Genomic DNA, 17,329 nt, shown 5'->3' with positions numbered 1-17,329 from the left:
TAGTTATTTTTTTCTGGTCCTTACTGATGGTTTAAATATTCCTGTGTAAAATCATTGTTAAACTTCATATATTTATAAGAATTAAATTGAAGAATATATACTGCTCTTGCAGTGGACCTGAATTTTGTTCCTAGCACCCATGTCAGGAGGCTCCTGGGCAACTGTAACTCCAGCTCCAAGTGCTTTGTAGGCACCTGCAGCCATGCATGTGTACATACGCATGGGTACACACACAGGCAGACAGCAAGACACACACACACATTTTTTACTCTCTTTTAAGATTTAATTTGAGGGAGCTGGAGAGAAAGCTCAGCGGTTGAGGGCACTGACTGCTCTTCCAGAGGACCTGGGTTCAAATTCCAGCACCCAGATGGTAGCTCACAATTGTTTGTAACTCCAGGATCTGACACTGTCACACAGAATACATTCAGGCAAAACACCAATACATATAAACTGAAAATAAATAAATAGTTTTTTTAAAAGAATTAATTTGATTCTGACTCTGTGTTTGTTTTCATTGAAGGTAAATGAGATTGCCTTCATAAATACCCTTGAAGCTCAGAATAAACGTCACGATGTTTTATCAAAACTGAAGGAATATGAGCAGAGGCTTAATGAATTGCAGGAAGAACGTCAGAGAAGACAAGAAGAAAAACAAGCTCGTGATGAGGCTGTGCAGGTAAGGTTCCACTCAGCACTTACTAATCACCTTTCATATCTCAGGCTTTGAGTTAGGCTGAAGATCCAGAGAGAGTTCCTGTTCCATTTCTCTCTCTCTCTCTCTCTCTCTCTCTCTCTCTCTCTCTCTCTCTCTCTCTCTCTCTGTCTCTGTCTCTCTCTCTCTCTGTGTCTCCCTCCCTCCCTCCCTTTCTCCCTCCCTCCCTCCCTTTCTCCCTCCCTCCCTCCTTACAGAGAAAGTGAAATATATGAAATATATATGTATATACATATACACACACAATGAAATATGTGTGTGTGCAAGTGCATGTGGTGTGTGTGTGTTTGTTGGAGTGGTTTGTGTAATCATTGCTATCACCTGAAACAGCAGCCTAGGATCTGCTAGTAGTTCAGTTCGTGAGTGTCTTAGTAGTTGCAGTCTGGTGCTAGAGTCTCAGGGAATTCCTGGAGAGCTGTCTCTTTCTAACTTGTGTTGGAATACTGAGGATTTAAATAGGTTCTAGCACCAGGGAAGAAATGGCTTAGGAACATGACATGAACTTGGCCAGTGAGAATGAGGGCAAGCAGGACAAAAGCAAAAGCTTCCTTCTTTGATGTCTTTTTATGTGGGCTGCTACCAGAAGATGTGGCCCCGATTAAGGTGGGTCTTCCACCTCAAGTCAACCAAGAAAAATCTCTCATAGGTGTGCCAGTTGCTTGGTTGGATCTTAGTTCATTTCAGATTAAGTCCAGTTGACAAGCGACATTAGGCATTACACTATTTTAAATGGAATTTTTACCTAACTACATTTTCAGGTTGTTCCTTATTAGTATGTAGGAATATAGTTGGCATATTTTTACAGATCATGACTCTTCAACTTCAATTAAATTGTTTTATAACTATGTTACAAGGTGTGCATAGAAGTATGTGAATATGTGTGTATATATATTTTTAGAATTTAATACATATAAAATTATGTTATAATTTTGTGTAATAATGGTAAATGACATATGAAAACCATATACCATTGCTGCTTGAATTTTTCTTAAATTCTTAGAAACTATGTACTTATAGACAATTCAGGAATAAATAAATATGTGTTTTGTCAAAGTTATGTCACCTTTGATCATTTTAATTATACTCATAATTCTGATAACTTTAATTTTTTTTAACATCAGGAACGTAAGAGAGCCTTGGAGGCAGAAAGGCAGGCCCGTGTAGAGGAATTATTGATGAAGAGGAAAGAGCAAGAAGCCCGAATTGAGCAACAGAGGCAAGAGAAGGAGAAAGCTCGTGAAGATGCAGCCCGGGAAAGAGCAAGGTACCTAGTTTAATATCTTGGTTTTAGTCCTGATGAACAGTTTACCACTGAGCAAATATTTATAGCAGATCTTATTAACTCCAGTGGTGTCTTACATATATTTTAGAAATACCACAAGTTTAGCAATGTGCCAAATTTTCAGGATATTGGACATTACATTTAAAATGGAGAATTTGACTGCAGCACCCGGGTTTCTTGCCCGCCAAGTCTCTGGACACCTTCAAGGACCCACACAGGATCCCCCACGGGATCCTAAGACCTCTGGTGAGTGGAACACAGCGTCTGCTCCAATCCAATCACCTGGGACCTGAGACTGCATTAATTAAGAAAGCAGATAACCCGGCCTGATCAGGGCACAAGTCCCTTCCGGTTCACTCCAGCAGCGAGGTTCCTTGTGCTCAGAGCTTCTGGACACCCCCAAGGTACTCACAGGACCCTCCACAGGATTTAAGACCTCTGGTGAGTGGAACACAACTTCTGCCAGGAGGCAGGTTCGATATCTGGGCACCTTCCATGCAAGAGGAGAGCTTGCCTGCAGAGAATACTCTGACCACTGAAACTAAGGATAGAGCTAGTCTCCCAGGTCTGCTGATAGATGGTAACAGAATCACCAGAAGAACAATCTCTAAACAGAGACAACTATAACAACTAACTCCAGAGATTACCAGATGGCGAAAGGCAAACAAAAGAATCTTACTAACAGAAATCAAGACCACTCACCAGCATCAGAACGCAGCACTCCCACCCCACCTAGTCCTGGACACCCCAACACAACCGAAAAGCTAGACCCGGATTTAAAAGCATATCTCATGATGATGGTAGAGGACATCAAGAAGGACTTTAATAACTCACTTAAAGAAATACAGGAGAACACTGTTAAAGAGTTACAAGTCCTTAAAGAAAAACAGGAAAACACAACCAAACAGGTAGAAGTCCTTAAAGAAAAACAGGAAAACACATCCAAACAGGTGATGGAAATGAACAAAACCATACTAGACCTAAAAAGGGAAGTAGACACAATAAAGAAAACCCAAAGTGAGGCAAAGCTGTAGATAGAAACCCCAGGAAAGAAATCTGGAACCATAGATGCAAGCATCAGCAACAGAATACAAGAGATGGAAGAGAGAATCTCAGGTGCAGAAGATTCTATAGAGAACATCGGCACAACAATCAAAGAAAATACAAAGTGCAAAAGGATCCTAACTCAAAACATCCAGGAAATACAGGACACAATGAGAAGACCAAACCTACGGATAATAGGAGTAGATGAGAATGAAGATTTTCAACTTAAAGGGCCAGCAAATATCTTCAACAAAATTATAGAAGAAAACTTCCCAAACTTAAAGAAAGACATGCCCATGATCATACAAGAAGCCTACAGAACTCCAAATAGACTGGACCAGAAAAGAAATTCCTCCTGACATATAATAATCAGAACAACAAATGCACTAAATAAAGATAGAATATTAAAAGCAGTAAGGGAGAAAGGTCAAGTAACATATAAAGGCAGGCCTATCAGAATTACACCAGACTTTTCACCAGAGACTATGAAAGCCAGAAGAGCCTGGACAGATGTTATACAGACACTAAGAGAACACAAATGCCAACCCAGGCTACTATACCCGGCCAAACTCTCAATTACCATAGATGGAGAAACCAAAGTATTCCATGACAGAACCAAATTCACACATTATCTTTCCACGAATCCAGCCCTTCAAAGGATAATAACAGAAAAAAACCAATACAAGGACGGAAATCACGCCCTAGAAAAAGCAAGAAAGTAATCATCAACAAACCAAAAAGAAGACAGCCACAAGAACAGAATGCCAACTCTAACAACAAAAATAAAAGGAAGCAACAATTACTTTTCCTTAATATCTCTTAATATCAGTGGACTCAATTCCCCAGTAAAAAGACATAGACTAACAGACTGGCTACACAAACAGGACCCAACATTATGAACTAACCAGTACCCCAGAGCTCTTGACTCTAGCTGCATATGTATCAAAAGATGGCCTAGTTGGCCATCACTGGAAAGAGAGGCCCATTGGACACACAAACTTTATATGCCCCAGTGCAGGGGAATGCCAGGGCCAAAAAATGGGAATGGGTGGGTAGGGAAGTTGGGAGGAGGGTGTGTGGGGGACTTTTGGGATAGCATTGGTAATGTAATTGAGGAAAATACGTAATAAAAAAATATTAAAAAATAAAATAAAATAAAATGGAGAATTTGAAACTTTGTGTTGTCTGAGAACATTATTTGAAGTCTCTTTTGCATGAAAACATATAATTTAACTCTAATGAGCCTCAATGAAAAGGAATTGTTTTTTAAGATATTTACATAAGTAAAGGTCGTCAATTAAAGACCTTTCTTTTGATCCCTAGGTTACTTAAGTCTCTTTGACTTGTAGTTATTTATAAGTATGGACTTAGCTTTGAATATCACTTTGCTTTCTGTTACTGGTTTCTAATGAAGTCTTGTCACTCGGAGAATATACTTTTTATATTTTTATTGCTTTAATATTTGTTGGGACTGTGTTTATAACCTGAGATATGCACTGTACTACATACTGTTCTCAGTGCCTCTAGGGATGATATTGGTTAGAGTTTTCTGTGCTTGTCAGCTGAGTAGGTGAGAGAGCCCTCTAGCCGTCTGTGTGTCTGCTGCTTTCTGTTGAGTCTGTCCAGTTCCCAAGTGTGGTAGCTCAGTGGTATCAGTGTGTATTTTGATTCTGAACTATATACATGCTGTTTTCACTGTATCTTACTGAGATAAGATATTCATACTTTTATTGTGAAATGCTTCTTTCTGGCTCTAAAAATATTTTTTATATAAAGGTCATTTTTTTTTTCTGTTACAATCACAACCACAGTTGTCTTCTGTCCCTTTTCTTTCATCCTGTTGTGGTTTTCTCAAACATGTCCTTTACTTTTCTGAAATCTGCTTATTTATTTCGACTTTCTGATTTATGTTTATTACACTTCACTTGATGTAACTTTTTAATGAGATAGGGTTTATTGGGGCCAGTTTTAGATCTGTCACCCCTGTGTCTCAAATCTTTTTCACCTTTACTATTTTAGTCTTTGCTAAACTAAAACATTTTTTGTACTTTATCTCTTTTTTCCTTTTTAAAAAATACTACTTTATTTACAATCCAGACATTGCTCCCCTTCCTTGTCCCCCCTCCTACAGTTGTTCATCCTATTCCTCCTCCCCCAACCCCTCGTCTCTGAGAGGATGCTCCCTCCCATCAAACCTCACTGCTCCCAGGGGCCTCAAGGATTAGTCAGGGGCCTCGAACCAGCCCATGTATGCTGCCTGGTTGGTTGCTAAGTGTATGGGAGCTCCCAGAGATTCAGGTTAATTGAGACTGCTGCTCTTCCTATGGAGTTGCCTTCTTCTTCAGCTTCTTCAATCCTTCCCCTAATTCAATCATTGGGGTCTCTGACTTCAGTCCAATGCTTGGTTGTAAAGTATCTGTGTCTGTCTCAGTCAACTGCTGGTTGGGCTTCTCAGAGGACAGCCATGCTAGGCTCCTGTCTGTAAGCACATCATAATATCAATAATAGTGTCAGGCCCTGGTGCACCCCCCCCCCCAAGAGATAAATCTCAAGTTTGGCTGGTCACTGGACCTCCACTTTTCCTTCATGCTCTTCCTCATTTTTGTCTCTGCAGTTTTAGACAGGAACAATTCTGGGTCCTTTACCAAGATAGTAGCATGTACTTGTGAAGGCTCTGTGTAAGCACCAACTTGACTTCTCCATATTCAATGAGTAGTATAGCTTTATAGGGCCTTGCAGTTTGTGGAGAGCAACCTATAGTCTTGGCAACAGCATGGGTTATCTAGCAATTCCCATGGGAACTCCTTAGCCAACAATTAGTTGTAACCCAGTCCCAGTACTGGATATTTTTATTTAGTGACAAGAGATGGCTTGTCATTTGTGACTTTCTGTTTCTCATTATTTGGCAATTTCATTTAGATCACCTTCATAAATGTATATATTTTATGAAGTTTCTACTGTATTAGGTTTTCATACTAGCCCCCACAAATGGCCATCAATTTTAGCTGTCTCTCCCTGTATTCCTTTCCGCATCCCCTCCTGTTTCAGTCCCTCTCCCTAACCCATCTATAGCTATGATTTCCCTTTCCTTGGGTGATCTCTCTGCCTGCACAGCCTTAGTCTATACCTAAACTGTGTTTCTATGAATTGTAGCTTAGTTATCAATGACTTAACAGCTAATAGCCACATATAAACAAATACATATTGTATTTATCTTTCTGGGTCTTTGACATCTCATTTAGGATGATTTTTTTCTACTTCCATCCATTTGCCTTCAAGTTTTATGCATGCTCGCTTTTCTCCCTCCCCCCACCTCTCTCCCTCCCTCCCTCCTTTCCTTCTTTCATCCCATCTGTTTTCTTTCTTTTCTATGTGGCTGAATACTCTGTTGTGTAAATGTACCACATTTTCTTTATCCGTTTATGAAGAAATGTAGACAGACACATAGTTGTTTAGTGATTTCTGGCTGTTATGAACAGAGAGCAGCAATGAGCATAGTTAAGCAGGTGTCTGTGGTAGGATGAAGTATCCTTTGGGTCTTAAGGTATCTTTATTACCGTCTTCCTTAGGGACCAGCACACTGATTTCATAGTAGCTATAAGTTTGCATTTCCAACAGCAATGGATGAGTATTGCCCCTTTCCCAAATATTCACAAGGGTGAGCTGTTACTTGTTTTATTGATTTAAGCCATTTTGGCAGGTTTAGGATCAAATCTCACAATGGTTTTGATTTATATTTTCCTAGTAAGAATGTTGAACATTTGTTTCTCAGTCATTTGAGTTTCCTCATTTGAGGAGTCTCTGTTTAGATCTGTATACCATTTGTAAATTGGGTTATTTGTTTTCTTGAAGATCTCCCATGCTCGTGTATTGGCAGGATCAATATAGTAAAAATGGCTATCTTGCCAAAAGCAATCTACAGATTCAATGCAATCCCCATCAAAATTCCAACTCAATTCTTCAACGAATTGCAAAGGGCAATCTGCAAATTCATCTGGAATAACAAAAAAACTAGGATAGCAAAAACTCTTCTCAAGGATAAAAGAACCTCTGGTAGAATCACCATGCCTGACCTAAAGTTGTACTACAGAGCAGTTGTGATAAAAACTTCATAGTACTGGTATAGCGACAGACAAGTAGACCAATGGAATAGAATTGAAGACCCAGAAATGAACCCACACACCTATGGTCACTTCATCTTTGACAAGGAAGCTAAAACCATCCAGTGGAAAAAAGACAGCATTTTCAACAAATGTTGCTGGCCCAACTGGCAGTTAACATGTAGAAGAATGTGAATTGATCCATTCCTATCTCCTTGTACTAAGGTCAAATCTAAGTGGATTAAGGAACTCCACATAAAACCACAGACAGTGAAACTTATAGAGGGGAAAGTGGGGAAAAGCCTCGAAGAATTGGGCACAAGGAAAAAATTCCTGAATAGAACAGCAATGGTTTGTGCTGTAAGATTGAGAATAGACAAATGGGACCTCATAAAATTGCAAAACTTCTGTTGGGCAAAAGACACTGTCAATAAGACAAAAAGGCCACCAACAGATTGGGAAAGGATCTTTACCTATCCTAAATCAGAGGGGACTAATATCCAATATATATAAAGAACTCAAAAGGGTGGACTCCAGAAAATCAAATAACCCCATTAAAAATGGGGCTCAGAGCTAAACAATGAATTCTCACCTGAAGAATACCGAATGGCTGAGAAGCACCTGAAAAAATGTTCAGCATCCTTAATCATCAGGGAAATGCAAATTAAAACAACCCTGAGATTCCACCTCACACCAGTCAGAATGGCTAAGATCAAAAATTCAGGTGACAACAGATGCTGGCGAGGATGTGGAGAAAGAGGAACACTCTTCCATTGTTGGTGGGATTGCAAGCTTGTACAACCACTCTGGAAATCAGGCTGGTGGTTCCTTAGAAAATTGGACATAGTACTACCAGAAGATCCTGCAATACCTCTCCTGGGTATATATCCAGAAGATGTTCCAACCGGTAAGAAGGACACATGCTCCACTATGTTCATAGCAGCCTTATTTATAATAGCCAGAAGCTGGAAAGAACCCAGATGTCCCTCAACAGAGGAATGGATACAGAAAATGTGGTACATTTACACAATGGAGTACTACTTAGCTATTAAAAAGAATGAATTTATGAAATTCCTAGGCAAATGGATGGACCTGGAGGGCATCATGCTGAGTGAGGTAACCCAATCACAAAAGAACTCACATGATATGTACTCACTGAAGTGGATTCTCCCCCACCAGAGCTCGTTTCTCTAGCTGCATATGTAGCAGAAGATGGCCTAGTGGGCCATCAGTGGAAAGAGAGGCCCATTGGTCTTGCAAACTTTGTATGCCTCAGTACAGGTGAATGCCAGGGCCAAGAAGTGGAAGTGGGTGGGTAGGGGAGTGGGGGGAAGGTTATGGGCAACTTTTGGGATAGCACTGGAAGTGTAAATGAAGAAAATACCTAATTAAAAAAATTTACGTCATATATTTTGGATATTAGCCCTCCATCTGATGTATGGTTAGTAAAAATCTTTCTGTAAGCTGCTGCTTTGACTTTTCGGCTTCTTGCTGCCTATTCCTTTGGGTATGATTCATTCTCTCCTCCTCCTCCCCCTCCTCCTACTCCCCCTCCTCCCCCCCTCCTCCTCCCCCCCCCCTCCTCCTCCCTCTCCTCCTCCTCCCCCCCTTCCTCTTCCTCCTCCTCTTCCTCCTCTGCTTCTTCTTCCTCCTCTTCCTCCTCCTCTTCCTCTTCCTTCCCTCTCCCTCTATTTTCTTGAGCTTTCAAGTGTACTGGTAACTTACTAGTATGACATCTCCAATTTTCTAAGTAGGCAGTTAGTGCTGTAGGCTATTAGCAACCCCTTCACTGTGTCCCATAAGTTTTGGTATGTTGTATGTACTTTCATTTAATTCTGGAAAGTCTTTAATTTCTTTCTTAGTTTCTGCTTTAACCTATTTTTCATTCAGAGTGAGTGGTTTAGTTTCCATGAGTTTGTAAACTTTCTGTTGTTGATACCCAGCTTTAATCTGTGGTGTTCAGATAGGATATTTGGGTGTAATGTGTAAATTCCTGTTAGGTCCATTTGGTTTATTATGTCCATTAGCTCCAGCATTGCTCTGTTTTGTTTTTCTCTGGATTGACTGTTTATTGGTAAGAGTGGGGTTAAAGCCTCTCCTTGTCAGTGTGTGGGGATCATCAGGATGTGATTTAATCTGTTTAATGGTGCATTTAAGAACTTGCATGCCTTTGTGATTGGGGCATAAATACTAAGAATTGTAATGTCCTCTTGGTGGAGTTTTCTATTGATGAGTATTTAAGTGTCCTTCTCATCTCTTGATTGGTTTTGGTTTCAGGTATATTTTGTTAGATATTAAAATGGCTACAATAGCTTGTTTCTTAGTCCATTTCCTTGGAGTAATGGTCATCACTGTTTCCTTGTTTGTTCTCTTAGCTTGTCAATTTCCTATTATTTCCTTGTAATGTTAATAAAACTTCATTAGAGGAAAAATATAAATTACGTTTTCAACATTTTGTACTTAATGATAGTTCTATGCCAGTTTTGGTTGAGAGATTTATTTTCATAGCTCATTATCTATGTTGCTTAACCTCCAAAAACAAAGAATATGAAACAAATCTTTAATCCTTTTTGAATATTTATGAGGCAATATGTGTGTGACATATTTTCAGAATATTTTAAAATATTTGCCTATTAGAATGTATAAGCCTTATATTGAAATTGTATTTTTTTGTTTGAGATGAGGTATGTTGCTCCAAACAGGTAAACTTACAGATTTGACTTGTTCTGACAGAGACAGGGAAGAAAGGTTGGCAGCGCTCACAGCAGCTCAGCAAGAAGCTATGGAAGAGCTGCAGAAAAAAATTCAGCTCAAGGTCGGAATAGCATGTTATTTTAATTTGAAATTTTAGAGCTTACAATAGATGGAGCACATTATAAAATTCTGTAGAATAAAACTTGAATTAATTTGTAGTTATAATTTTAAACAAATATTTATGATTGAGTTATAATTGACTTAAATTCAGCTATTTGAAAACTAAGTTTATTATGGTAAAATTTATTTTGATATTGTAGAATCATGGAGCAACAATAAAGAAATTCAATATTTCCTCTTATTAACTAATAAATAAATTGAAGGCATTACTTGTAGTATATTGTTACTTTACTTATCTAGTTCATTATCTAATTATTCATTTGATAGTAATGCTTTTGAATTGCATAGTTCTAATTGGGAAGATTATGAAAAATTAATTTCTAGAAAAATGTTATCAATAGTATCACATGTAAGTGGTCTCTTCTGAGTACTTTGTACTGCATCACAATGATTTGCATGTTGACTGCTTAGAGATATTTAATATTATATAATAGAGATAGTAACTTTTTAATTTGAAAGACCATATTTTTTATTTGTAGGGTTATAGGAATCTATCATTCACTTAAATTCAATGCAGCAAATATTTATAAGATAAGTCTTCCCATTTTCAGGAAGTGCCTAATCTATTGTGAGATTCAGATATGAATTAGTTAACTTTTGCATAATAGAGGTAGGGTTATGTGGAATTTAGGATAGAGGAGGATGCTTGGCATATCAAAGATCAGAAAAAATAATTACTCAGCTTAATCTTAAAATATTAGTTGAATGTAGAAAATACAGTTGAGTAAGATGTGTTATGGTTATACAAAATAGCGTGAAGCCCGAAAAGATTTTTCTGGGTTAGTAGCTTAAGGTGAAAAAGTAGTAATCAGGCTGGGGTAGGTGTCAGTCTTTGTCACTTTTCTTTTCTGTATGTGACTAAACATGAGTGTTTCTATGGGTCAGCACTTCTCTTAGTGTTTGATAGGTAACCAAATGAGTAGTGGGTAACAGTATACCAAATTCAACCTCTAAGTAACCAGTATTGTCGAGTCACTGAGCACAGTGGCACAGTAGAAGATGTATGAAGATCAGTGTTAGAAATCTGATCATCTTTACCTTACTGTTTCCCAAATCTGTCTGTGAAGCTAATCTCATAAAGCATATACTAACATCCACTAGGGCACATCTAAAGAAGCAATATTGTCCATGTGTGATATGTTAAAAATTACGCTTTGTTCTTCAGTGTGAAAGTTAGTAGCAAAGCAAAACTCTTGGATTATTTTAGAAGTTTTAATGGAAAGTCTTTTTCCAAGTTCTTAGTGTAATCTGAATACTTTTTAAGTTTCCCACACTATGATCCTATCTCCAGCATGATGAAAGCATTCGAAGGCACATGGAACAGATTGAGCAAAGGAAAGAAAAAGCTGCTGAATTAAGCAGTGGGCGGCATGCAAGCACCGATTACGCCCCTAAACTGACCCCTTATGAAAGAAAGAAGCAGTGTTCTCTCTGCAATGTCCTGGTAGGTGGTTGTCATTATTAACAGTCTGGTGATATAATTTATTGCTAAAATTTATTAGAAGGTTTCCAGCCTTTTAAATCTTGTGCTAAGGCATCTACTAAGTGCTATTGACTTCTGTAGAGGATTTTAAATGAAAAGTAAGTACTAAAATAATAATAGTTAGGAATGGCAGTGCAAAGTGCCAATGTTTGCAGTTGTTACTAAAATGTTTGTTAACTGTTTAATGATAGACTGAGCCAATATGTTAATGTATTGAGACCAAAAGCCAAAACTCAAGGTTTCAATGTTTTTCAAATCTTTAAGCTTAGTCTGAGAATTACATTCAACCAAAAGCCAAAACTCAAGGTTTCAATGTTTTTCAAATCTTTAAGCTTAGTCTGAGAATTACATTCTATTGAAAATATTTTGATCTATCTATCCATCCATCCATCCTTCCAACCATCCATCTATCCTAGAGTGATCTGAATTTGTATATAATGTACTGGATTGAATGTTTAGTTCTTAGCATTGGATGCAATGGTATGTTGATTGCTATGGCTTTGATTTTGTGCTTTTAGATCGCTTCTGAAGTATATCTCTTTAGCCACATTAAAGGGAAAAAACATCAGCAGGCTGTGAGAGAGAATAGCAGTATCCAGGGCCGTGAACTTTCAGATGAGGAAGTGGTAAGCTTTACATTTGTCCTTTTACAGTTGTTAATTGATTACCTAGGATGAGCTCTTTTATTATATGTTCCTTATTTATGTGTATTTGTGTAACTATGTAGAACCATGCTTAGCACTTGATATCTGTATTAATATAATAAGCAGGTATTTTATTATTTTAGTATACATGTAACTATAAGACAAGATTTTTGCTATCACTTACATAATTTTTATACAAAAAAATTACACTATTTTGTGCTGGTAAGATAACTAGTTCATACAGTAAAGACACATGCAGCCAAAGCTGCCATCCTCAGTTTGATCCCTGATACCCACATGGTGGAAGGAGGAAATTGGCTCTCTCAAATTGTCCTCTAACCCCCACCCTCATGCCATGGCAGATACACAACTGAGTGTGCACACATAAATGAATAAAACATATTTCAAAAAATTTAAGGACTTATAACCAGGTACTCCAGATATAGTTCTGCAGTTAATAGCACCAGAGTTTATAGAGAACCAGAATTATTTTCGAGTACCCAGTATGTGGCTCACAACTGCCTTTACCTCCAGCTCTAGGAGATCCAATGCCCTCATTTGACCACTGTGGGAACCAACATGTACATGTAGACAAACATAGGCACATGCACACCTACATATAGAAATAAATCTTGAAAAGAGAGGAGTTACAATATTCTATTATTAATTGGAGACAAAATTTATCAGTGATTTTCAAATGTTTTAGAAAACATAAATCAATGTCTATCTCATGTAAGTGATTAATATTGGATTAGTAAACCATTTACAAAGTTTTAGGAATGCATTATTTATTTACCTATATTCATTGTTTATTAAAACTTTATAAATATATTTATAATTTTATTAAAATGTTTATAATACAAATATGTTTATAATTTTATATTAAGCTGTTCTTGAACTATATGATACTTATGAATTTATTCTCTCTGTCATACAAAATGTCTAAAACTACTAAGGCATGTGAAAATCATGCTTGTTAAACATCTGTTTAGATGCCCAGGACAGATTATTGTGATTTCTTTCAGTATACTACCTGTTTGTAGATGTTATTGTATGGTAAACTTATATTTAACATTTATTTTAATTGTTTTGTGAGTATTGTGGGGTGGAAATCAGGAAACAACTTTGTTGGGGTTATTGCTTTTGGGCAGAGTTTCTGTTGTTAAGTTTGCCACTGCCCTGTATACATAAGCTTCTGCAGATTCTCTACCTCCTATTTGCCATAGAAGCAACTCATTGTCAGCTGACTCTTTTATTTTTGCTCTGAGGATTGAAATTAGGTTTGTCATCAGGGTTACATAGCAAGCACTTTTACTCACCAAGTTATCTTACTGGCTATGTGTGTGTGCGTGTATGTGTGTGTGTTTCTTTACAATTCCTTTGGCATATCTGAAGGTACAGAATTCTAAACACTTCGATAAATGTCTTTTTCCTTTGAGCAGTCACCGTTTTATTTTGAAAGTCTTAGTTGTTAGATATGTTTAAGATACTCTTTTGTATCCAATCACTAGCAGCATTTAAGAAACCCTAGGAAATATTTATAACAGTTGGAAAAGTCACAAAAAATTAAATGTGCTCTAGATACATTCTTCTGCACAATAACTCAGACACTACTTGTGGCACCGCTTTGGAGAAAAAAAACAACATTGAAAAAAAAAGATTCTAATACTGGGGCTGTTCAAGGAATGGAACAGCCATCAGGGAATCCTTATACTTTTCTATTTGGGTTGTGCATAATGCTGGTATTGGGATCCCAGCTGAGATCCTACTCTTATCTCCACAGCCAGGGAGCACCTTGTTTCGACATTTATCCATTCAGACTCTGTACTATCTGGTTGAAGAGGTGTCACTGTGGATGGTCTTTATTTTTGTCTACTGGTTGGTGACTCTTATTTTACATTCTCAACATCAGTAAGATGAACAGATTGCCCAACATCTTGTTCAAATCACTCTTAATTACATTAGTCTGAATCTCCCCATTGGCGGCTAGTTCCTAGTAGCTCAGCATGGACTCCTCACACTTAGCTAGACTTTTCATTTGCAGCAGACACTGTGATGACATAATCACTGTGTGACTGCATGGCCATCTCAGTTTGCAAATTAGAGGAAGACTTACGATCTACCTACCTGTTCCCTGCAGAATAGAACCGTCTGCGTTTGACAGAAATTGGTGTATTAGCCATGGGTGATGGAGATACCGATCTCTGAATGATGTTTTTCTTAGTAGCACTCTTGGGAGAGTCTCACTGGCTTCTCAGGTTTGGGTTCAGTCACTGTGACCTTCAACTGCTTGAGCTTTTCATCCTTGACACAGAGTTAATTTTCCAGCTGGCTAGTTGCTACCTAATGCTCACAATCCTTCTGCCTTCATCTGTTGGGAGCGACCCTGTTTGAATGTTAACTGCCTTGTCAGCCATAAGTGCTTACTTACAGAGTTTTGGCTTTAGTGGAAAAGTACTAGCTTAGTTGAGATTTCTGTAGGAAAAAGTTGAGGCCTCTATGGGAAAGTATTACCCCCAGTTAAGAACAAATAGCTATAGGTCTTGTGGACAGGTACCTAGCAACCCACTCTGTTCTGTTTCTCCTGCTGAACTTTTTACATAGCCAATCCTGCTTTTGGGAACAGGTGTGTTCTCCCAGAAACAAAGCGATTCTGAGTTATCCCCCTCCCCATACCCTGCTTCTGTGGGCATAAAACCTGCCTGGGAACAATAAAAATTTGACAGCTTGATCAATCAGACTAGCTGTCTGTCCTTGTGTTTCTCCCCTCTCATTCTCTCCGCAGGTGCTTCCTCAGACCCTGTTCAACTGTTTCACAGGCCAGGACATTCATCTGTCACCATGCCTTACAACCTCACTTTCATGTGTGCTTGTAGGAATGCTTTCATGGAAGCTTCTTATTCTGGCTTTCAAGCTCCTGCTAAACAGCATGTTTATTGTCTTCATAGACTATAGTTGTTTCTATAAAATCTCAGTCTTGTACTTCAAAGTTTTGTTTTTCTTCTCCAGTCATTCTATTTCTGATTTAAGTTCAGAGACCAACTTTGTCAAATGCTTTTATAATGCCTTGAAAGTAATGCATTGTTTGCTAAGTTCCTCAGGTATCAGTTGTCATAGGCAACTCCAAAATTCTCCAAAATTTCTATCACTTTTGGAAGGGTCTCTGGTTGATATCCAAAAATTTGCACAGGGGCAATGACGAGAAATTCTGTAGAATCATTTCAGTCACCAGTGGCTCATCTCCAACCACCCTCCCTTATGAGGTTTGTGCTTTTCTTCTGGTATCAACCCACATACCATCTTTTCTACTGGTCTTACTACTTCACCTCTTTGGTTACTTCAGCAAATCTCATGAATTGGAAGCTTTGTTCATAGTATTCAGTCTTTGTACTCATACACAATCAGCTCTCCCATCCTTTCCCCATTGAACAGATGGGTAACTTTGCATCTTCATGTGGAGCCATCTTGTTAGTCCCATACAGTTGGTTCTTTTTCAGGACTTCATTATGTTCTTAGCATCACCACTGACTGATTAATGTTTCCAGCTTCATGTAATCTCTTATCATCTCTTCAATCTGGTTAGTTCTTTCACAACCAGAAAGATACACTAGAAACCACTGGCTGATGGTCATTTGTTCTTTTTCCTGTAACTTGTCTCTCTTGCCATCTGGAGTAGCTTAGACTAGTTTATGCTGAATGAGAAAGGGTAGACTCAATGCATTGGCACCAAGTCTCATTTTCTGACCTCTGAGAGAGCCTTCAAATGGCTCTATTTCTGTTCACACTACAGTGTGTGTGTGTGTACACATATTACTATATATTGCATTGTATGTATATAATACTGTTGCGGCCCGCCCGCGGTCCACAACACGAACGGTTCACTGAGAATGGCAGTTCCCTGCAAAGAGAGGAATCTAGACGGGGCGGAAGAAACAATGGAGTCAAGACAAGACTCTGATCAAGACTCAATTTAATATTTCCAGACACTCAGTTTATAAAGGAAGGGGGAGGGAACCCAATTTCCCGCCAAGTAACTCAGGGTCCAGTAGCAGGACGAACACGTGTGTGACTCCAGGCAGCAGAGGCAGGTTCCAGCAGTGGGCGTGGCAGGACGAATGCGCCGGTAGCTCCACCCTTGAGCAGGCAGGTTCCAGGCTGGGGGGAAGGGAGGCCACATTTCCCCCCATTAGATAACAAAACAAAAATAAAATAAAAAAAAAAAGGGGGTGGCCTGTGGCAGAAAAATTATCTATGTTCAATAGTTCTGCCTGAGTTCCTAGGGCTAAAGAAAAAAAACTGTATCTGGCTGAGACTGTCTTAAAAGCACTGACTGAATAGCAGCACTGGGCTGTAGGCTCTGACTTTATAATGCTAATTAGTGCTGAATAGGTAGCTACCTGTTTGCCTTTTAAGTAGGGCGTTGGAACCCTGGCTGAGTTTAACTAAACAATTTTAGAATAACACTGAACTGATAATCCTCTGCAATTTTGGGGAACAGGGAGAAGGGGTTAAGACCAGCTCTTTAGTACAAGGCCAATTGGCTTTTTTATTATTTGGGTGGGAGGCAGTGAAGGGCTTGCCCTTACGACAGCAAGGTCTCCAATCTCTCTCCCCCCTATTAATTAAGTTTAAATAGGCAATGCTTAACAGAGGTAATCAAATGATTTTCTCATCCGTAGATGAGTGGGCCTTTAACCTTGACTTGGGTGGACATTGGCCTGATTCCTCCCGTGAGCATTGTAACAACTCACATCTGTGGCTCTTGGTATCTTTTGGGGAGGGGAGGCAGAGCCTTAAGTATTTTTGGTTTTTAGCTGGAGTCGGATACCAACCTCCTTCAAATCAGGTGTGTCGCACAGGGAACTCAGAAACGGTCAAACTGGACCTTCCCTCCGCAGTAATCTCCTGCGCCAAGCGGTACCCATACCGTATTCATATGATTATGAATCAGTATCGCAATTCTGAGTTATTGCGAGGTCTCTATATGAGACTTGTCAACCTCAGATTTAGCAAGGCCTAGACAAGAATTATGTCAGTATTAACACCATTAATTTTGGTTAAAATAGGAGCTGAAAGTCTTTCCTCTTCATCTCTGTTATTCCCAGTAGCCTGAGGAACTAAGGACACCTTGCAGTAACAGCAAGGGTGAAAAGCCAGAGGCCAGCTAAGGGACTAAGCCTATATCTA

At 38.8% G+C, this 17,329-nt stretch overlaps 1 protein-coding gene and 1 pseudogene across 3 annotated transcripts in view; one reads left to right on the top strand and one right to left on the bottom strand.

The window, feature by feature from the left end:
- Scaper (S-phase cyclin A associated protein in the ER) overlaps positions 1-17,329 on the top strand; it is a 365,479-nt gene that overhangs the window by 108,997 nt on the left and 239,153 nt on the right. For all 3 annotated transcript variants that reach the window (XM_021171564.3, XM_029481364.2, XM_085844651.1), the window contains exons 17-21: positions 524-679; positions 1,837-1,979; positions 9,875-9,956; positions 11,307-11,459; positions 12,017-12,124. In XM_021171564.3, coding sequence (XP_021027223.2) covers positions 524-679; positions 1,837-1,979; positions 9,875-9,956; positions 11,307-11,459; positions 12,017-12,124 — 642 coding nt within the window. The remainder of the gene's footprint in view (positions 1-523; positions 680-1,836; positions 1,980-9,874; positions 9,957-11,306; positions 11,460-12,016; positions 12,125-17,329) is intronic.
- On the bottom strand, positions 13,861-14,372 carry LOC147002021 (kinesin-like protein KIF23 pseudogene; annotated as a pseudogene).

This window comes from Mus caroli, unplaced genomic scaffold (genome assembly GCF_978045245.1).
Source record: "Mus caroli unplaced genomic scaffold, Mus_caroli_1 scaffold_11, whole genome shotgun sequence".
In the NCBI taxonomy this organism is placed as follows: domain Eukaryota; kingdom Metazoa; phylum Chordata; class Mammalia; order Rodentia; family Muridae; genus Mus; species Mus caroli.
The sequence above is the reverse complement of the archived record's forward strand: the minus strand, read 5'-3'. Positions and strand labels throughout refer to the sequence as shown.